Here is a 23,394-nt window from a genome sequence, read left to right on the forward strand (position 1 = left end):
GAGTGCATGACCAGCTGGGTATTCAGGGCCTCAGGTGAGTCAGGCTGACGAAGTGGGGTCAAGGAGATGGCCCAGGTGGAGGAAATGTGCCTGGATGAGGACAGCTGTGAGTCTGGCAGGGGCCAGGGTCAGCATGGGGCACTGCAGGGCTGGGTTGTGCACCAGGGGCTCCCTCAGCAGCTGTGGGAACCGCAGGCACCAGGCCTGGGGATGGAGACGGAACGTGGCCTGCCAGGCTTGTACCATGCTGCAGTAGAAGCCCAGAAACAACACCCAGTTCAGGAGCATGCAGTTCAGCAGGAAGAGCTCCTGGTCGAAGCTGAGGGCCCCCACTCACTGCAGGAACTGGCACACGAGTTGTTGCCAAGGCAGGCGCTTCTCACCATAGAGGAGTTGCTGAAAGGCTTGCAGGCAGAAGGCGGCCACCTTGCTCACCAGGTTGACTAGGCTCTGGCCCCCCTTGGTGACAGGTAGGTAAAGGATGGCCCGTGGGAGTCAGTGGTGCCCATGCCAGAACAAATCTACCAGGAGGTGCTGGAGTCTCTCAAGTAGGTCCAGTGGTGGGTTGAGTACAGGTACACCAGTGCCATAGGGTCACCACCACCAGGTTGCTGGTGATGAGGACCTGTCTACGGTAGGAGAGGATGGGGAGGCACCAGTGTCACCAATGCAGGCGGGCCTCCAACCCCTCCTCAAGGCCATCCCAGCTGTGCACCATGAAGGTCAGCAACCCCAGAAACACGGCCAGGACCTTGAGGCTCTCATGGTGCCAGGTGAGGCCCCTTAGCAAAGCCGAGGGGCAGGGGATCATGCTGGTCCACATGCTGAGCAGCAGGGTATCACTGTTGGCCCAACTGATATGGGCCAAGGAGGCATGCTCATAGGCTTGCTGGCAGTCCATCAGGGCCCACACGTCTTCCTGGGTGTTGAGAAAGATAGTCATGTCGCCCGCATATGCTGACAGCCAGAGCAGAGGGCCAATGGATGGGTCAATGGCCATTGGCAGGGCCATGCTGCTCAGGTGGCACTGCAGCATATGCAGCAGCAGCTCAATAGTCAGGGCATACAGCATGCCCTGCAAGGGGCAGCCCTCACAGATGCCCCTGAGCACAGGGAATGGGGCACAGAGCATGCTGTTCACCTTGAGCAGGCTGGAGGTGTCTTGGTACAAGACCTGGAGGGCCTCAGTGAAGAAGGGCCTGAAGCCAAAGGTCTCCAGGGTCTGGAACAGGTAGGTGTGGCCCACCTGGTCGAAGGCCTTCCCCTGGTCTGGAAAGATAAGGCTAATGTCCAGGCCAAAGAGTTCACTGACTGACAGTAGATCACGCAGCAGAAACGGGTATCTTGGATGGTTCTGCCCAGCATGCAGTAGCTCTGCTCCTGCCCAGCAATGGAGGCCATGATGGTGCAGAGGTGGGTCACCAGCACCTTGGTCAGAATTTTGTAGTCTGCACATAGCAGGGAGACCAGCTCCCAGTTCTTAATGCAGCCAAGGTCTCCCTTCTTGGTCAGCAGTGTGAGCACTGCTTTGCAGTGATCAAGTCAGCAAGGCTCTCTCAGAAAACATGCAGGAGGCATGGGCCTAGGAGAGGACAGAAGGTGTTGTAGAAGCTGGTGGTAACCATTGATGCCTGGGGCTTTGCCAGAGGCAAGGCCAGCCCTGGTGGTTCCCAGATCCTACAGAGATAGTTCCTGCTCGAGCTCGCCAGCCTCCAGGGCACAGAGACATGGCAGGCCCTTGTGGAGTCCCCACATGGCCTTCGGGTAGGACGGCTTGGCTGCAAACAGGTTGCAACAGAAGGTGACAGTGTGCTCATGTACTTTGCCTGGCTCCATGATTACCCAGCCCTCAGGGGTCTTGAGGTAATCTAAGGCTTTGCTCACTGCCTGCCGCTGCTACAGGTTGAAGAAATGAGTTGGGGCATCAGTTTCTGCCAGCTCTTGGCAGTGGGCATGGATACTTGCTCCATGGGCTGCACTCTCTGCCAAGTCATGCAGGGATTTCTTGTGGAAACAGAGGCTCTCACACAGCACTGCTCTGCTGCCAGCAAGGCAGCCTCTAGCTCTGCCACATCTTCCTCCAGCTCTCAGATACAGTGGATCAGTTCATTCATGGCCAGATGGTAAAAAGCCTGGATCTGTACATTGTCCATGTCCCACCACAGCTTCCAGGAGGAGTAGCTTGGTCTTGCAGCCTCTCCAGGGAAGACTGCAGCTTGTGGGCTGAGGGCAGGTGAGGCTCAGGCCCTGGACAGTCGAGTGAGGCGTCAATGGTGCAGTTAAAGTTTCCACCTATGAGGAGCAGGTCATTGTCCTCACTAGCATCGTGCAGGTGGGTGGCCAAGGTCTCAAAGAAAATGACCCTCTCTTGGCCATCAGTGAGCACACAGACATTGACAAGTAGCAGGTGTTGTTGCACTAGGGCAACATGAATAGCAGGCAGCCAGGGATGACCTCCTGCACCACCGCCGTGTCAAGCTGAGGTTGGTGCCATGCTGAGGTTGGTGCCATGGCTCAGGAACAAGTGGCCTTGCCAGGCAGCATAACAGGCTACCTGGTTGAGCCTGTTGGAATGTGTCTCATGGAGGAAGGTAACAGCCAGCTGCTTCTAATGCAGGAGCTCCAGGATGGCCTCCCATTTCACCGGATCTCAACAACCATTGATGTTAAAAGTGCCAGTGGCTTCCATGGGTGTGGGTATGGGAGAGGAAGAGTGAGGCAAGGAGTGGGTGGAAGAGCGAGCACCCAAGACCAGAGCAAGATAGCAAAGACAGGTCGGGGAAGGCCTATCATACCCTACTCCACACCAGGGACCCTTCCAGGCCCCACTTATCTCTCACCCACTGTGCAAGCTTCTCCAGATAATAAGCCATATGCTGGGTACCTAAATCTTGCTGCATAAGTTTGGCCGCACCTCTGGCAGCCTTGACAAAAAGCTTAAGGTTTGCACACCACTGGGTGATGTGCTCCGCTATATTCTTCTGTCCTTTGGTCTGCTTCAGAAAGGTCAGGAGACCCCCATAGTTGGGGGCAACCTAGGGGGGGTCTGCCAATGTGGGCTGGATGTTTCCAAAAGAAGGATGTCAAGGCTGCACCCTCGGTGGGAGCTTGCCTGAAAACACAGTGTCTATGACCTCAATTTCCAGGCACAGCAGCCTCTTCTCATTGTCCAGGCTGAGGATCAGCTACAGGACAGCAATTTCCACCTTCTTGGGGGGAAGAGAGGTCATCCTGCTCTCAAGGTCACTTGTGACACTCAGAAAGCTGAGCTGGACCTCCATCTCACTAGCTTCTTCATCCAATCTGATAGGCTGGGACATGACCAAGAGGTCAACAAACCCCTCTGCCACCCCCTGGGTCAGGGTTCCAGAAGAGAGGCATTCTGTATCACCTTCACTACCACCTGACTTCCGGAGCTGGGAGACAGGTTAGGTGCTGGTGACCACTGCCATCACCTCTCCTACTGCCAAGTCATCCCTGGCCATGGCCACATGCAACGGGATTGCTGGCAGGATAGTTGGAGTGGGTTCAGGGTCTCCAGCAGGGCCCCGCACTGGCACCAGCCAAGGAAGGCCCTGGCAGGGATGGAGCATCCTGAGAGGCCCACTTCATCTTCCGCTCCTTGTTCTTCTTCTTTGGAGGAGTGGCGGGCAGCCCCCCTTCATAGAGGATGGGCCAGACTGCTCCTGGCCCACCCCTCTGGGGCCAACCACCTCAGACAGGGCTGTAGAGGGCTGGGAGGAGGCCTGAGGCCCACTGTCTGACAGCACCCTGGGGCCACAGTCACCAGCTGTCCCATCCGCCTTGGCCGGGGCAGTTGGGGTGGGCAGGGGGCAAGTGGAGGCATCAGCCCCTCCACCTGGTGGAGCCTTTGCACCAGGGGAGTGGGCACTGTAGATGGAACAGGTGGGGGAAGACGGCTGGGTAGTAGTCCCAGACCCTCTACTGGATGGCACTCTCATGCTGGAGACCCCAGCCCCCTCAGATAGAACAGGGGTCAAGGGAGGTCGGGAACAGATTCTGGTCTCACTGAGCAGGGCCTGTGTCTCAGAAGTAGATGTGCCATCTTTTGGCACTGCTGCAGTTGCCAATGTTCCGTCCGCTTTCTCCAGCAGGCACTGGACTGCTAGGTGGGAAGACCTACCACACTGGAAACATGTGGTCTACCCCTCCGGAAAAATAAATACAAACCTCTGCCCTATGACCTTGAGGTTCAAGGAGCGAGGCAGAGACTGGGGCCCTCCTTGAGGACCACGGAGACCTGCCTTCAAAAGGACAGGACATGCTTCAGCTTTGGGTCCTTGCTTCCAATCGCCAGCTGGCAAAAGGGACTTGTAGGAAGCCTACAGGGCTCAAGTCCCCTGGCCAGCTCCCAGTTGGACAGGTGTGGAGGCATGTTGGAAAACACCAGCCTCATTGCCTGGGTGTCTAGGGGTGTTACAAGATAGCATACACCTGCGATGTCCAGGGCCCTCTGCATACACCCTATTGACTAGGGTGGGAGCGCTCAGGTAAATCACTGGGACCATGTTAACACGAGCCATGTAATGTATGTTATGCCAGTCCAGGAGATCAGCTAGGGAACCTGCGCAGACCCTGACACCAACATAGGGAGGGTGTGAACCCTCAAGACATGGTTAAGGGGGAGGTTTTGAGAGGCATCTCCATGCCAGCTGCTGGGTGTGGGAGCAGCCATTCCTGCTAGGACAGGGTTAATCCCAAAAGCTAAAACTAACTAAGGGAACAAAAAACAAATTGTATAGATAAATTACAGAGATAAGTGTCTGGGAAAGCGACCATAAAAAGCAAAAAGGGAGAGGGGTGACTGCCTGGAGGGGAGAAAGGAGGAGTGAGAAAGAGAAAAGTGGGGGGGAAGTGCGTGGGGGTTAGGGGCAAAGAAAAGAAATGAAAAAGAAAAAGAGAAAAGGGAGGGGAATAAGAGCACCCCTCAAAAGGCAAAGGATAAAATAAGATAACTCTCCATGGCAGATAAGCAAAAAAGAGAGAAAGAAAGAAAGAGAAACAGTAAGAAAGAAGCTGCAAAGTAGAAAAATGCAACTTGCAGATGGAGAAACCAGAATTAAAAGGGGGAAGAGGACAGAGAACAGGAAAAAAGATAAACTCATTGTGAAAATGCAAGAAAAAAATCAGAAAGGGAGGTAGAGAAAAGCAAGAGACCTTTAGACAGGTGGGAGTCAGAAAAGAAAAGAGATAGGAAGCCGGGGAGTCTTATGCTCAGGATCGCCCCATGCAGCTCCAAGCGAGCCCGGTTTGAGGAATCCAAAGTGGAAGGAAGGAAGGAAGTCACACTAACAACTGAACTATTAATAAGTAAGCCCTGTCATCAAGCTAAGAACATAAAGAAAGTGAAAGATTTAATTGACTGAGGACAGCTGAAGGTGAATAACTCACTTGATCTTTATGAAAAAGTTGAGTGACTCTTCATCAGCACAACAAATTACATCAGTGGGTAAAGACAGTTATTTATTTCAATTTTAGAACAGAAATAGTAACCTCATACTTTTAGAATGCATTCATAAAGGAGAGGAATGTATTTTTAATTGGAATGCAACTTGTAATAGGTTTGGCAGAAAATGATTCAGTGAAAGTGGCAATCTTATTTACTTAAATGCTGTGTAACAGACAACATCACCCTAGAAGTAAAATTACACAATTTGTAAAATTACCTTTAGAGTTACCACGAATAAATAATTCATATTGAATGGCACTGAAGTTTGCTAAAGATTATTGATCTTTAGCCCATAGGCTGGAAATATGACTGCCACCAGGCAGTTCTACCTGGGGTTTTGGAACTCTGTGGACAAATAGGTAGCCATCACTGGAGCAACTCAGTCTTGTCAAGCATTTACTAATAGAAACAGTAACAAACTATCTTCCTTCCCAGACAATGTGGAGTACTACTCTTTGCAACTCAGGTACCTACATTCTGCCTAAGTCCCATTTAGACACCTATTTTCTATGGCTGAGCATAGAAATCTAATATTTAAAAGGGTTTTATTTTTAAAATGCTGTTTAAAAGTTTCTCTTACATACAATGTTTATACTGCTATTGACATATAAATATCTTTTGATACAAATATGAAAGAAAGCACTGAATAGATTAGTTTACATTGTAGCAAATGAAGACTTCACAACCCTTTCTTAGAAGAAAGAGTTGTCTTATGCAAATATTTGAAGATGACCAGTTAAATCTAAAGGTATTGTTTACTGAACTGGAGAAGTAACTGGAAATTATGATATTCAGTCTCCGGTCCAATGTTTCCAAGAGATTTGAGGGTAGGAAATCATCACTGCCTCACAGGATTGAACTGTTGCAGTATGAGAATGAAGAACAGCATGGTTAACAGTTTCTCAAGATAATGGGAGATAAAGTCAAATGATTACATGACTTTCATCCATTAAGAAACTGCTGAGTTGGAGGAAGAAGTAGGCGCAGACAGAAGTGACAATTTTCACATGGTTTGTCCATAAAATGTGGTTTACAGCTGTGACTAAACACAAATGCCTAGTTGCAGACAGCTCCATGGTTGCCTGACAGCCTGTTGCTGTTTTCAGAACTGGGTGTAGGGGAGCAAAGAGAGTGGAAGGAGTTAGGTCTGGGGGGTTTTCAGCCTCTGCTGGAGGGTGGGATGGGTGTACTGGAACCCCCCCCCCCAACTATGGACAACTGGTGCCTCCTGAGTCTGGGAGAGGGCACTAGTGGGGCACGACCAGGGGGTGGGAGTCCTCCAGCGGCCAGCCAGGGACTGGCACTTCCGCTGCTGACGTGCCGCCGGTGGAGCCAATTTCGGTGGGGGAGGCACTCTGTGCCCCCCTACCAGCCAGACCGCTTGTTGTCAAGGGGGGGGCAACAGCGCTTTCAGGGGGGCACATGTCCCCCCCGTGCCCCCTACACATTGCCTATGCCCCCAAGGTTGGGGGGGCCTCCAATTCACCCACCCCACCCTCCAGTGCTGGCAGGGGAACTCCTAGAACAAGCTCCCTCTGCTCTCTTTCTCCCCCATGGTGAAAACTTTGCAGCCATGTAGAGAAGAGGGGCCATTGCTAGGGGAAACCAGCTGTAGGCTTGCAGCCAGCAGCTAGATTCTCCCCCTGACCCCCTACCCCAGAACCAACAGTGAACTTCTGTTTGGTCCAGGAGATCGTGGCAACTCAGAACATGGCCTGCAAAGCATTCTCACTTACAGTGGGGAACTCCACTTCTCTCTGCACCCACAGCACTATGGTACAAAACAGCACAATCCTGCCCAGCGGCCCTGATCCAGCAAAGCATGAGCAATTGCTTAACCTTAAGTAATGATTTGTTTCAATGATGTCAAAAGGAACTGCACAATTATGTTAAAGAACTGCATCTAAAGTGAATTAAATAGATGCAGAAGATATAGTAATCTTTGACTCATTTCAAGTGGGGAAAACGTACTTACCATTGTTATTAATGTAAAGTGATAGTAAAGACAGAATAGTTAAGTATGTTATCTCCCAAACCTTGCTTGTAAATTAAAAATATTTAGCACTTAGCCAGGCAAAAATGTTTCATTGATTTAGCAAGTATCATTAAAAACTGGGAATCTTATCTTAAAAAACCCTTTCTAAAAAATCTCTCTATAATAATCGTTAAAGCAAAATTATTAGCTCCCACTTAATACTTTCATAGACAGACAGTAAAACTTGCCAGATCCTTTTCACAGCTTTGTTTTGTTTTTCTGCAGTTTAATTTTTGCAAGAAAAGGATAACACTATTAATTCCACACTGCAAAAGCATACTGTACTATCATAGATTGGGTTTTAGGACTGTACTAAAGAGGGAGATTGTAAGAATGCCGTCAACAAATATTTTAAACTTTGCAACTGAAAATGGGTCAAGAATTATCCAAAAGGCCTGATCCTTCAGCATTAAGAGCCACAGTAGATTTCTCTTGGAAATATTTTAGCACAGGTGTGGCCAAACTGTGGAGCACATACCACAAGTGGCATGGGAAGCTTCTTTGTGCACCCAGAGGAAGATCAGGAACAGGACAGGCAGGGAGACAGGGCAGGGAGCAGAAAGAGCAGCAACTTGGCAGGGAACAGAAAGCACAGTAACATATCAGGAAGGAGAAGGGGATCAGAGTGGTATTTGCAGAGGATGTGGAGCTAATTTGTGGCATGCCTGCCAAAAAGGTGGACCCCACTGGTTTAGCACATCCCATCGCTTATTTTTAAAATGAAATTTTCAAAAGCTCTGTGCCTATAAATAGACGCAATCTCTGAATGTGTAGTTTATATCACAATAAGATTTCACATCTGTGTTTACATGCTCCAGTAGCTGAGTTAATGTCAAGGGCACTTTTGTGGAAAATTATTGCATTGATAAACTGCTTGATGAACCTTAATATTAAAGGCTCTCCCCCTTTACCACAATTCTGTTAAATATGATTCACTACCTTGTGATTTAATGTTATATTGCAATAAAAGAAGACTAGAAATTCAGAAAACAAATAAACTAATATAGTACAGCCTAACAACACTGCGACATGAGAAGTATCCAAAAACTACTGTTAACATTTTTTTAATATTAATATTATTTTTTGATATTAATATTGCATTCACTAACATCAAGATTTCCTACTTCATATTGAAGTACAGCATTAGCAGGATTGACATTTCCAGAAACCATTTCCTGCAGAAATGAATCATTTTAAATTTAGGGATAATTAGCAAAGATAATCTGTGAAAAAAAATAAGGTTTGGTTCTAAATTAATCTAAAACGTTGACCCACTGTTTTATTTAGTCTTGGTCAGCTGCCTAGTTACTCAGCTTGACTTTAGGCAGAAAGGTTTACAAAGGTATGAGGAGAATAATCTGCCATTTTTATCTAGTGTTCACATTTTTCAAGACCTTTTCCAAGCTGATGACTTTTTGTAAACAGCAGTGGAATTGTTCCCTATAAATATAGTACAGGAATTAGCTCTGACCTAGAGTTCCACATTTTGGGTGCTAGCTGAGATGTGCTTATTTGGCATATGGTGAGAAATGGAGATATAGTCTTTCTTGACAGTTTTGGAAAGTCTCCAAATAGCTGCAATCTTTTAGGTCTTGGAAATAGTAGACTGAAAAGGAAAAAAGCTAAGGCCTAATTCTTTAATCAGACAGATGATTAACTTAACTGTTAGCTTCCATGGGACTGTTCACAAGTTTAGAGGTAAGCATTAGGGGTGTGTGAAGTGATCCCTATTTGATTTGGATTTGGCCCGAATCAGGGACAGTGATTTGATTCAGTGATTTGGATGACTGTCCCTGATTCGATTTGGCTGAATGTGAATCTGAAGAGTCGATGCTGATTCAGAGAATCAGTGATTTGTACACAGACACAGCTTTAAAAGTTTTTTTGCATAGTTTGAGGTAGCAGCGTGGCTTGTGATCACTGTGATGCTGCTCAGTGGTGAACCCGGTCCACTTCCGGGTCTGCCAGGGAGCGTGTTGCCCCCCACCCCACCTGCTGGCTTGGCAATCAGCTGTGGGGGGACCCAGACTCAGGAGACACTAGTCATGGGAGCCCCCCAGCATGCTCCCCAATGGACCCAGAAGTGGGCTGGAAGGGGCCCCCTGTGCTTCTGCGGGACTCTCCATGTACCCCAGCATCGCAGCACTCATGAGCCCCTGCTACCTACAGGTATGTAGAAAAAACTTTTAAAGGTGTCCAAATCTCTCCAAATTGATTTGGAGGGTTCTGATTTGATTCAGGGAGTATAAAGTGTTCTCTGATTTGATTCAGATTCAGAGATTTGGCCACCAAATTGGGCCAAATCTCTGCCAAATCGAATCAGGGACCAAAGCTTTGCACAGCCCCAGTAAGCATATGCCACAGGTCTTGGTCCTCAAGGTATCTTCAACTGTTATCAGTTCAGATAGGTATAATTATGACAACATGCAGCTGTCCTCAGAACTGTATATACTGCATGTATCATAGATGCTGCTATGTTTTGTAGCACGACAGAAAAATGTTAATTGATAATATAACGACTGGATCAAATTTTTTTCTCAATCACTCAGTACTGCATTCAAATAATAAAGAAGCCAAAACAAACAAACAAAAGTGAACAACAATATTTATGCATGTATTAAGAGGTTTTTAAACACCCAATGGACAATTGGATCCAACTCCCATTGAGCTTCAATGGGTATTCAGCACCTAACTGTTATTTGTGCTTTTGAATTGCTCTTCTGAAAACCTTCAATCATTAATGAATTCAGCTGCAGTACTCAGTTGGGGGGGGAGGACCTCTGAATGATTTCAACTTGGAAAAAAGATGAAAAAAGTTATATAATAAGCTCCTTTTCACATTCATTTTAATTGGAATTAATAGGGATAACAAGAATTTTATCTCACCCATAAAAAGCTTGAATACTGGAATAAAAGCTAACAGTAGTTTTATACCAATTAATACTAGCTAAAGGAACATGTATTATTAGGGAAAACTAAGACTATGCATTCTTTAAGCAAGGTTTCCCTCATTAAATGAGATCTTTCCACTTTCAGTCTTGAGTCAAAATATAATAGTGTTTTGAAAGCTATGATTATTTGGATATGAGACTGGTTGTGATGTTTCACAAGACTGCAAAACCAATCATAGCAAAAGGAAGAATTTTAAAAATGTTTTTAACATACACATAACTAAGGGACAGGAAATTATTTGAGCCTGAGGGCCACATAGGCAGTTATAGGTATCTGCTGCAGGCTGGCCAATACCCTTCCCCTGCCCCCTCGCAACTGCCTGGAGTCCGCATGCCCTACCACTCCTCCTTGTCATTGCCAACAGTGCACAGCCCCAGCCCTTACCGCAGCCCACCCTGTGCCTACACTGGACTCTCCCCAGCTGAAGCAGACCAGCTGAAAACTGCATGCACAGATCTAACCCTGGCCCGCCCCATGACTGCTCCAGACTGCCCAACCATGCTGAGCTGCTGCTGCTTGGCATGGGGGAAAGTGGTCTCACTGCTGCCAGGTCCTTTTTGCTTCAGCTGCCTGGAGCCCATACCCAGGCTGCCCTGCAGCTCCTCTCCATTGCCATCACTGGCACCTCCACACCACCCAGCGGGGCAGCAGTAGCAGTGCACAGGAGTTGCAAGGCAGCCCAGGCATGGGATCTAGGCAGCTGCAGCAAGAAGAGCCTGGGAACGAGGCCATTTTTCCCCAACACCGAGCAGCAGCTTCTGCCCAGCCACTGCTGTTCCTGCTGCCACTGCTCAGTATAAGTAGGCGAGTCTGAAGCAGGCACAGAGTGGGTCGGGTTTGGGCTGTATGCATGGGTTCTGGCTGGTCCGGAGCCGGTCCACTCTGCCGGGCCAAGTCTGCGCAGGGCGAGGGGCGGACCGGGGCGGGGCTGCGTGCATGGGTCCCTGCCAGTACCATGGGGCTGGGGCCAGCAGCGGCAGCAACTGAAAAGAACCACTGCCACCAGGGCTGCCTAGAAAGTCAGTTCATTTGTACAGCCACCCTAGCCCCACTCATGCACAAGGGGCAGCAGGATGAGCTATGGGCCAGATGGTGCCTGGACCAGGTGGGATCAAGGGACCCATTGCAGGCCAGACAAAGTCCCTTTGTGGGCTGGATCTGGCCTGCAGGTTGTATTTTGCCCACGCCTGACACAACTGATTCCAACTGGATTTCTAAAACCTTCTTTAACACAGAATGTATATCAGATTTTGCTAAATATGAACACAACATGTAGCCTGTATTAAAAACATTTTCCCCGCTCTTGAGATGGATATTACTGTAATATTTCCAAGATAGATAGGGTTCATAGGGAATTTTTGATGACACAATTTGCAATTTTGATTGGTGCAATTATGAAAACTGAAATTAAACTGTATAGACTACATTTATTTATTACATCTCTTAATCACTTTATATTTGTAAACTCATTCCTCCAAATATTGGCATGTTTCTCTCACTTTTATTTTTCCATTTTTCTCTGACCATCTGATTAATGGAGAATACCTAAGGTTTACTTTTTTTTTTTTCCTTGAGTAAAAGACTGATATATATTAATTACACAAGTTTGATGCCAATGTGACTCTGAATTCCACCTTCTGTATACCTTCTTGGGACACATGCATCTACAGTTTATAATCAAGATGTATTATTTCTGCCATATTCCCTGAACTCATTGATTTGGCAACTTTCTCAAAAGTGATTAAATGTGATTTCCAGACAAACTTAAAGCAAATCACTAAAGATGAGCTACTTTCACAGCTTTGATGTTTTTAGGGGTAACATTCGTAATTTACCCAACACTTCCATATATTCAGAAGACAAAAGTTCCACCTCAGACATCTGTGTTGTAGTAGTGTCCAAAAATAAGTTGCAGATTGGCTGCCCAGTACAGTAAGAAATAACTTGCCATTTCACTGTTTATAATTATAACATGTTATGATCATGCTATGATCATCTGCAGAATACAATCCTCTCTCAGTAAGACCAGATACATACAGTTTGATAGACCAATGGGGCAGTCATTTTGGGTAGCTGTTCAAAAGGATCTGGTACTAATTTAGCTCACTTTTCCATATGGAGCAGAAACAATGATTTCAGCAGTGACAACTTCTGTTTTTTGGAGAGAAAAGAATTTTTTTTGTTTGTGAGAAGGGTAGGAACCAAGAATAACAAACTTATTTTGGTGTTGATAGAGTCCGGAGATCAACTTTTACTCTCTACAGTCAGAATCAGTGGTGATTCTCATATTACTCTTTATTAACACTGGTTAATATAATTTTTGTGCTAATCACAAAGCAAACAGAGCAAACTCTAAAATATAATTATGGAAAAGTGTTCATAATTATCTTGTAACTCATGAGAGGTAAAGTGGAGCCACAAATCAGTTATGCATTGTCATCCCTAATGAGGGAAAATAGATTTTTTATTTCACAATCCACAGGCTGCCTGCTAATTTCATATATTCTCTTGTATGCATTCATTCATTAATGTACACTGTACTCTCAACTATTTAAAATTACTAATAAAAGGGTTTTTTCTGGTTCACTTTACTAGAAGCTACTGGGAAGAGTGTTGTCACAGAACTATGGTAAGAGAGACAGCTAATGAAATATGTTTCAGTCAGATTAAAGTGTTTTCAATGCAGAAAACTACAGTGAAACTGTGTATTGTAATTCAGATTCTCCTTGACTCGCTGGTTGATTATACAGATTTAGGGCTTCTGGGAACTGCATAGTTGCATTAATATATTTCACTTATTCACAAATGTATTATATATTCATTCACTGTAAATCCCAGGCCCTTTATGAAGGCTTTGTTAGTGAAGAAAGTAGATCTGGCCACTAGAAGATCTGTGGCATAGGGAGAGGGAAATCACATAATGGCTCCATGCTATTCTTTCTCTGCTACTTATGGAATGGGGGTCTGGCTCCCAGCTGTGCTCTGAATCATTTTGGTTGCTTCCATAGACCTGCGGAGCTGCGAGTGGATGAGTGTGTGTAAAGGAAATCCTGGAACTCCTCTAACTTACATCAAAGTTCATATTGCCCCCCGACTGGCTTCACCATAAAGGATTCATTGAGCACATCTACATGTTCATTAATGTACTTTTGCTACTGTGCAGTAATGAAAGTGCAATAGCAAAAGCATACCTGCACGTGCAGTAGCAAAAGCGCATGGTTTCTTAGTGATGCTTAATGTGATGCTTAGCCTACTTTTGCTGTGCATTAGTGTATCAGCATGGTTTCTGATGTGGCACTCTAATGCATAGTAACATAGGCTACTCTGTGCATTAAAGCACACGTGTAGAAGTGCCCATCAGGGAGTACAGAAGCCACAATGACCCACTCCAACCCCGTCTTGTACCATGAGGAGGAATTAAAAGGAAAGATAGATTCTGCTTTGAAGAGATTAAATGAGAGACAGGAGATGGAAATGCAAAATCGGAAGCCAGAGGCACAGCTTCAGACTGGATCAGATAAATGGGAAACTGTCAGGGATGAAAATGCAGATTCAGAAATGATCAGTGTAGAGGCTGCTGCTGAATAACTGGAAACAGATGAGGTTACTGAAGACCTATAAAGAAGAAAAAAAAGAGGAACCAAGTGACAAAAAAGTAAGGGAGGAAAAGAAGCTGTTACAAGAAATGCTGGAGGAAATGCCAGTCAGCTATAAAAACAACTACAAGAAAACAGAAATGCAAAGGCAAGGGGGAGGAATGGTCAATATTGTCAGAAGACAGCAGAGAGAGCCAAAAGGAAGTACCTTCTAAGTTTAGCTGGAAGGTCACTGATGATCTCAGTATGGCCTGTTTTAGTTTACCAACTGGATGGGAGGGAGTCAGGGAGCCACTTGCAGGTGAGGAAACTGTGGTCATAAGAATAAAATTTCAGGGTTCAAGGGTCTGGCAAGAAAGGGGAGGTGGGAGCTAGTGTGATAGACAAATCTGTGCAAAGATTAAAATAAACCAGGATTGGGAAAATGGGAATATTCATGACAGTAGACAGAACTGATCCAGGTATATTGGTGGCGAAAGCTGATCGAGCTTTTTGAGAGAATTATCCTGGTGCATGTCCGTGAGGGGCCAGGAGGGGAGATTATGCTTAGGGGCAACCAACTTGGGTTCATTAGAGGCAGGTCCTGTCAGACCAACCTGGTGGCCTTCTATGACCACGTTACAAAATCCTTAGACGCAGGTGTCGCAGTGAACGTAGTCTTTCTGGACTTTAGGAAGGCCTTCGACACTGTCTCTCAACCTATTCTCATTAAAAAACCAAGGGACTGTGGTGTTGAAACCTACACTGTGGCCCTACAGATGGGTCACTAGTTGGCTGGAGGGCTGCACCCAGAGAGCCGTGGTGGATGGGTCTTATTCAATCTGGAGGTATGTGGGCAGTGGGGTCCCCCAGAGCTTGGTCCTCGGGCCCGCACTGTTCAACATCTTCATCAGTGACTTGGACAAGGGGAATAGCAGAGGGGAATTAAAAAAAAAAGCACCCTGTTCAAATTCACAGATGACACTAAGATGTGGGGAGAAGTGGGCACGCTAGAAGGGAGGAATAGGCTGCAATCAGCCCTAGACAGGTTACAGGGGTGGGCGGATGAGAACAGGATGGGTTTCAACACTGATAACTGACTTCACCTGGCGAGGAAGAACTAGCAGCATACCTACAGGCTGGGGAACTCCCTTCTTGTCAGTGCAGAGGCAGAAAAGGATCTTGGAGTCATTATTGATGCCAAAATGAACATAGGCCGACAGTGTGGGGACGTGGTCAGGAAGGCCAACCGCACCTTGTCATGAATCCACAGATGCACCTCAAGCAGGTCCAAGGAGGTGATCCTCCCCCTCTATGTGACACTGGTCAGGCTGCAGTTGGAGTACTGTGTCCAGTTCTGGGCGCCACACTTCAGGAGGGATGTGGACAGCATGGAGAGGGTCCAGAGGAGGGCCATTCACATGATCAGGGGTCAGAAGACAGGCCCTACTAGGAGAGGCTACAGGACCTGAACCTGTTCAGCCTCCACAAGAGAAGGCCGAGGGGGGATCTAGTGGCCATTTACAAACTGGTCAGAGGGGACCAGCAGGCATTGGGGGAGTCCCTGTTCCCCCAAGCACTACCAGGAGTGACAAGAACTAACAGTCACAAGCTGGCAGAGAGTAGACATCAGGCTAGACATCAGGAGGTGCTACTTCACTGCCAGGGTGACTAGGATCTGGAACCAACTTCCAAGAGAAGTGGTGCTGGCTCCTACTCTGGGGATCTTGAAGAGGAGGCTAGATGACCACCTTGCTGGGGTCGTTTGACCCCAGTACTCTTTCCTGCCATGGCAGGGGGTCAGACTTGATGATCTGCTCAGGTCCCTTCTGACCCTAGAAACTATGAACTATGAAAGATAAGGGAGAGGAGGTGAAATGCAAGAAAGAGCTAATGATGTAGGAAGTAAGAAGAACTGGTTTCAAGTATACAGGCAGAAGGGTTAAAGGAAGAGCCCAGATGGGAACCCTCAGTATGAAACTGGAAGGGAAAAGGAGAACGTAGATTTAGCGCTGCAATAAGGAAGAGAGAGGAGGAGGAGATCTTGGCAGATGTTGTTAAGTACATGATTAATAAATTGGCTAGTTCCAAGACAGCAAAGGTTATTGAAGGTGGGGAGCTGGGATGCTGGCTATGTGATGGGTAGAGGTTAGTTTTATTACTGTGAACCACAAAAATGAAATCATCCCACACTAGAAGATTAGGTTAGTTAAACACCTCATCTCTGACAAAGAACATTTCCATTTCTGCAGTCTCCCCTCACCCAAAGTAATTTCTTTATGAAGACTCTAGGAACTTTGATGCAGAAGAAAGAACATTTTGTTAGACTGATCTCAAAGGTTTGTACTGGACAGATGCACTTCTTTCTCCAGAGATCCCACTTGTAACAATATGTGCTTACAATGCACAAAGATCTACCTCTTCTCTATGTGCAGTTGTGGTGGCACTGCTTTCCTGGATGAAAGGAAGTTGGATACAACTGTGTTTTAGCTGGACTGAAAATGTAGTGAGAAAAGGAAACATTTTGATGAACTGTCACTTCACCTTCTATCAAAGGCAACTGTTCCATGATTGTGTGCATCTCTCCCAGAACTTCTCACTACTACTCAGATAGTTTCAGGTGCTAAGAATACATCTAGCTGGGAGGAAACACACTCTCCTCACAACTTAGGACTTGACCACAGTGTTCATTCCTTTGTTAGGACAAATGCCCTCATGACAGATAACACACTACATTATGATGAAAATGAGGCACAGAGATTTCTCAATAGTCAGCCAACATTAGCAGCATTCTGTTTTGCAAGAACTGAGAATGACAAAGGACTTAAACCCAAAATCCGCTTTCATGGCCTAGTTTCCCCAAATACTTAAAAATATAAAACAAAACCAATCCCATTGACACTGTACTAGCGTAAGGCAGAAAGAACTGACGATTTAAGAACTACTAGTTTACTTTATGGGATTGTAATGGTATAAATACCTAGAAAGACACTTAGATATATGGAATAGCAGGGGAATTAAAAAAAAAAAAAGCTTTCTAGAAGGCCTTCAGATTTTAGCATGGCTTCCATTCTGAATCTCTAAGGCAGTATGTTTTCCTTTAATAAACTTTATTTTCAGACTTTCTTCCCTATGTTTTTTATTTTATCAAGGAAAAAATGTTTTTATGCAAGTAAAATGATTGACTGTTAGATTTGCAATAATGGCCAGAAACACACTGCTCTGTGACTGTAGATGTGGCCAAGATAGGACTAGAGGAATGACTGAAATAATTTGGAAAGGGTAAAAGGTGCTACAATTCCTGCCTGACGCTGATAATTAAGATTGATGGTGTGCTCAGAGAGTACTACAGGCTTTAGAAGTATAGAATGACTGGGGTAACTGAGCCTTGCTAGTGGGAGCAGAGGAAACAATTCTATTGTAACTATAAATTATCATCTAGTTAAGGAACTTTGAAACAGGATGAGATTAAAGCTTGAACTCACAACATTTACTAAAAAGACCATTCCTTTCATTTATTATCTAGCCTATTACCAAGGATTATAACAATTTTTCCACATAAATGAATGGAACTCACAGTGAAAAATTAAACTGGGTGCAATGCTGAAGAATGATAACATAGGCAGCATTTGCATTTTGTGAATATTTGTGTAAGGTTATTTTGGGCAAAATTATAATACACAATGGCTTCAAGAGGATTTAAATTAAATTCTGATGATCCTTTCATAATAAGCATTTTGGAGAAAAAAATTATCCAGTGCAGAGCTTTATTTAGTTAGTGGTTAAATACATGCATTGTAAACAGATTTTGTAGTGTAAATTGTCTGGGTTTTTATGAGAATGCTCATATTTATGGGATGCAATTATAAGCCAAAAGGCAAAGTTTACAAATTTTGTTGTACAAAAGACCATCAAATGATAGTCCAAAAAAAATTGTAAACTTCTGAAAGTGCTCATGTTTTTGTCTGACCACACATCTTTTTGATATTTCTAAGCAATTATCTAGTGTGCAGTTTAAAACTCAGTTTGCAAAGATTTTTATGTGGACATTTAAAATATTTGGTTTTGTGCAGTCCAGTACACCCAGAACTAGTATTGTTATAGAGGGGATGTATGGTGTATATATATATATACACATGCATGGTATATGTGGTATTTATGTATGTGGGCATATACAAGTAGATTTGCTTAGAGGTAAAATGAACAGAGTTCAGAGAGAATGTATTCAGAGGAACACAATGCAAGACATTCCCACAGTATCATCTTATTAGTTGCAACCAAGAACAATTTGGTGGGCGGGCATGAAGGCTACTCAGGGCACTGCATCACACCCTGTTCCATGCAGGTTTGGCTGCCAGTGGCCGCAGTTCCAGGACTGCACAGCACCAACAGAAAGCTGGGGGGTCAGAGGGCAGGGAGGGGAGGTGGAAGAATCTGCATGCTGCGCAGCCTGGCCTGGCCGTGGCTGTTGCGAAGTGGAGCAGCATGTGATGCAGCCTTCTCTCTTCAAGCTCCTGGGCTGGATAGGATCCACTGGCAACTCCCTGCCTCTTGTACCCAACCTTCAGTAGCTCACCAAACTAGCTAATTGGCCCTTCAGCCAAAATAATCGCCCATGCCTGGTCTAGGATGAAATTCCAGAGATTAAAACTGCTTTGATTCCACTCCACAGCATCACTCTCCTGCACCACTTGCTCCTCCCCTTTTCATATAAGCTTATTGTTTATTCATACTTTGAGTCTTCCCTGAACCAGGCTGCACAAGCAGTAACAGCCACAGTAATGCAGTACTCCACAGAGGATAATCTATTATGTTTCTCAGGAAAGCTAAGTAGAGTATTGCACTGACTATACTGCTCCCAGTACTTAAGCTAAGGCAGCACTAGCTCAATTATCTCTGCGTGACATTGTTTTTTGCTGCGTAGACATTTAGCCACAACTGTCACTGCAAGTGCTGCTTACCACCGTTAGAGGTCAGCATTTTATATCTATCATTTGTTGTCACAGTTGAAAAACACCCAAGTGAAAGACCTTTCTTTCTCTCTGAGGGGATGCAGGAGGATCAGCCATACATTTTGCAATGGATTGAATGCTGGCTGTAAGTTATTTTCTTTAAAGGCCAGAGAGCTAATGATACAGCGGTCGTGTATTACAGCAACAGATAATGCGGAAACTTCTGTTGTAGTTGCCGAAGTTCACGACTCAAGTTCATTAGCACTTTGTTACTCATTTGCTCATAGAAAGCAGGAAGAGTACTCCCTGGAACTGAGAGGCAGACAACACAAGCAGGAGCTGAACAAATATGTTGAAACTGAAGTAGTAGTTACACTTTATTAGGTCTGTCAGTAATTCTGTCACTCAGCAGGATGCATCATCAGAGCCTCGTGTAGCACAGCATCTTCTTGACAAGAAGAATCTAATTAAACCTGCCTAACAGGTATGAGATGAAAGGGGTTATAATTAGGAAACAAAATTAAATATAAAATCTACATTTAAAATATATCATGAGGCTGATTTCCCGGAGCAAGGAGATTAGGAGTCAACCCTAGGGCAGATTTCTTGCCAACTTTGTACTAAACAGGGGACGTTCCACAAAGTGAACTGACCACTGTTAAAGTGGAGGGAACACTGCGTGTGATGATCCCTTTATCACAGAGACCAGAACTTTTATTATATCCTGTAGCAGGAAAGACATGATGGAAATATCAGTATTAGAAATACCTTAGGGGATCTTAAGACTTTCTTTTTGTAACATAAAATTAATTTTCACATTGTTGACACTGTTTAGTAGTCAAGTGAATAGGGAAATCACACAGGGTTTAAAGATCATTACATGGCTTTTGCTTTCCTTTTTATGGTGATGCAAGCTGGCTCCTCATGAACAGGGAGCAGATGTAGCATGACAAAGTATTATGGAGAGGGAAGACTGCTCATGTACAACAACCACTGAAAGAGTGCCCACTCTCTGGAAAGAGGAATTCTTGGCATACCACAAAAACTGTGGAAATTATTATATGCTCATGTACACACAACACTGACTAGGGGAAGGATGACACTAACCAGAAACTGAGCTACATTTCTACTTCTGCTAAGTGAAAATAGGATATAAAAGTTGAGGGAACAGTGAGATTTTATATTCCATTTTTCTGCTGCCCTTTTTATCAACTCTAGCACCATGGGTAGCAGATTTAAGTTCTGTTTCTTTCCCACAATAACAAACCATATGACAAAATCCATAAAAGGTGGTTTCTACTGCTAACATTTAGGTTTTTTTAAAATGAGCATGTTTTGGTAAAACACAAGTCAAAGATATTTTAATCCTCAGGTACTTATTTTTTTTTGTAGCTCACAAAAGCCCAAATCAAACAGAATTAGAATCAAACTTCTTCTGAAATCACAGAATACCAGCAATTACCTGGTTGCAATCTAAAATCTCTTTAAATCACAGTGCTCTCTATACATAGACTGTGCATTGTTCAGTATGCTACTGAGAATTAGAAAAACAGTTTGCAATAAAAGAAACATTGCCCATCTCTCCAACACATTTCTTTCACATATTTCTATCAGAAGCAAAGCGAAACAGGTTTGCACTACTTAAAGATATGAAAGGGGAAAAGAACAGCAAATGCAGCATAACCATACCCCCTCAAGTGAAGCAGCACAGCATAAAATGGAGGAAATTTAACCAATGATGGAACTACAAACATGAAGAGCAGTGGTGTATAGGGTGCAACCTGATCAAGATAGTTCTCTGCTGGCAGGACAAAAATAGCAACATGGCTCAAAGTATCACTTCTGTACCAATAAATACTTGTAGAATTCTGAGTAAAGGCAGGCATTATTTCATCCATCTGAAGAGTTTATAGGTGTACATTTGATGATGGGAAAGATGATGATAAAACAAAAGGTGAATAAAGCCAAAGATGAAGTAACTAATGTTATATGAATGTTATTAGGCTAGGACCTGCAGAACAGCTGAACTTCAATATTGAGATATAGAAAGAAACAAACCTGTGACCAGCTCTCTGATTTCCAGATCTGTAGTCTTGCGGAGTAACCGTACTAATGCTGGGATGCCACCACAGTTTTTCAGGGCAATTTTGTTGTCATCGTTGGCTTTCCCATACACCAAATTTCTCAGTGCTCCACAGGCACTACGGTGGACTTCTGTCATTCGATGGTCCAGTAGGTCCACCAGTAACTGTATTCCTCCTTGTCTTCTTATCTGAAACAGCCAAAAAGGACAATAATGGAATTAAAGAGTGAGTGGATGCAGTACACATGCTATCCAGTTTAACCGATAATGGGTTAGGTAGCTTTTGTACCAGCAAAGGGCTGGATGGCACTTGCTAGGGCCTGTCCTGTACAGAAGAATTAGGAATTATCATGAGGTACTGGAACCATCATCTGACCTGATCTGCCAATCTCCAGGGAGACCTGTAATCAGGACAATCAGGAAATAAGAAATAGATTCTTCCCCTAATTCAGGGCAAAATGGAAATGGACTGTGTTTGTAGGGGAGGAGGAGATGATTGCCAGCAACAGGGAACCACATTTTTTTTTGGTCAAAATGTGAAACTACTTGATGAAAGCAAGCTGACTAAAAATGTATGCCTTGGAGCATAAGTAATTGCTGTAGTTATTTTCATTTTTTTCTAGGATCAGGAAAGGGAAGAACAATGCCTGAAGAAAAAATAGGATGCCTGGAAAACCATAAACTTTTGAAAATGGGCCTTAGGCTCCTTAGAAAACCAGGGTCTATGCTATATAGCAGCCAAAAATGAGAAAAATCAACCACGAATATACCCATCTCTTCTCAAATATAAATCCAACCATCAATTCCTTTGCATGTCCCTGTGACAAGGTGTTTAGCAGAATTTCCAGATTCACTGTAATCTGACAGGTAATACCATAAGCTCTTTTAGCTGTCTTTGAACTTGCAACCTCTAGAATATCAACCATAAGCCCTAGGGCCTGTGCCACCCCAGCTTTAATACCCTTACTTACTTATCTGAGAAAACTAATCAAGATGTAGGCATATAACTATACTCTTTGGGGCATTTTTATACATGCAAGCGCCTTGCATTTTGACGCTTGCAGTTGTATAAGCAGTGAAATGCACATCAGTGCTGAGAAAACGGCAGTGGCACACTTTTGAACTAAAACGCATCAGAGTTGCTTTAGTTTAAAAGTGCACAACCACCATTTTATGTGCACTGATGCGCACTTCACCACTTATACAACCTCATGCGGTGCAGTGCAGTTCACCACAGCTCATGCGTGGAAGCAGCAGAACTCCGGCACGTTGTGAGACAGAAAAGTATGTGTATAAATACCAGGATACTAAAATAGAACAATAGAATAACTAAAAAAATTAAAACCAGCCTAGTTATATGAGCTATTTACAGACATGGAAAAAAAAAACTTCAGTGTTTTAATTTAAGCTCTGCTCACTCCCACACTGAGTTCAGCACATGCCCTGAAAAGGCAGTGTGTTAGCTGGACCCAGTTTGCCCAACGCCTGTATTGATCCAGCACTTCAACAGAAAGCCCCAAAAAGCCCCAGTGAAGCACCTGATTTATACAGATGCTGTGCAGTTGGGTTGAACTAATGTGCCGCCTCTTCCGGTAAAACAGTGTTTTATTTTTTTGTGTGCGTCTGTCAGCGCCCTTATTTATTGTTGTTTCTCAGCATGTGTGTCTACACATGCAGTTAATGCAATTTGCCTTAACTAATTTACTGTGCAGTAAGCACCTGTACATGTAGACAGTGACACTTTATTGTGCAGTACATTGGTCTACTGCGCAGTAAAGTGTTTCTTGTAGACACGGCCAGTGGGTACAAATTTGAAGCTAAACCACACAAAATTGTTTACAGATGTGTGTCAGTTTTATGGTTGCTGTGAAAATAGGTATAGCTTAATAAGAAAATATGTGCAATCCTGTTTTAAAGGACCAATTTATTTCATTTCTGTTTGCTGATTTAGCAAAGCATTTAAGTGCCTGCTTAAAGTGAATCACATACTTACGTATTTTGTTGAATCAGTACCTATACAGACAAAGCTTTTGTTTTACACAAAATATGTAGGACAAAGTCAGTCTCCAATTAAACAAATGAAAACAATTATTTGAAGGCCATCCTGTTATAGTCACTCCAATCACTCAGAAAACCCCATACTGCATTTTCAAGGCAGTTTTTGTTATACAGTGCTACCCATTGTTTTTTTTTCATATTTCAGGCAGAAAGAAAAATATTGCCATGTACTCCATTCTGCAAATTTCCTCGACTTTTAGAGATTTATTTTAATTTGTTATTGGATGCAAACTTTGTTATTATACAATATTTGTTGCATTTAACTAGTC

At 44.3% G+C, this 23,394-nt stretch overlaps 1 protein-coding gene across 6 annotated transcripts in view; it reads right to left on the reverse strand.

Annotated features, from left to right (window-relative positions):
- CTNND2 (catenin delta 2) overlaps window positions 1–23,394 on the reverse strand; it is a 1,155,395-nt gene that overhangs the window by 246,051 nt on the left and 885,950 nt on the right. For all 6 annotated transcript variants that reach the window (XM_019521196.1, XM_019521188.1, XM_019521179.1 and 3 more), the window contains one exon: window positions 21,043–21,256. In XM_019521196.1, the coding sequence (XP_019376741.1) occupies window positions 21,043–21,256 (214 nt within the window). The remainder of the gene's footprint in view (window positions 1–21,042; window positions 21,257–23,394) is intronic.

This window comes from Gavialis gangeticus, unplaced genomic scaffold (assembly GCF_001723915.1).
Source record: "Gavialis gangeticus isolate Ggan-Ray unplaced genomic scaffold, GavGan_comp1, whole genome shotgun sequence".
In the NCBI taxonomy this organism is placed as follows: domain Eukaryota; kingdom Metazoa; phylum Chordata; order Crocodylia; family Gavialidae; genus Gavialis; species Gavialis gangeticus.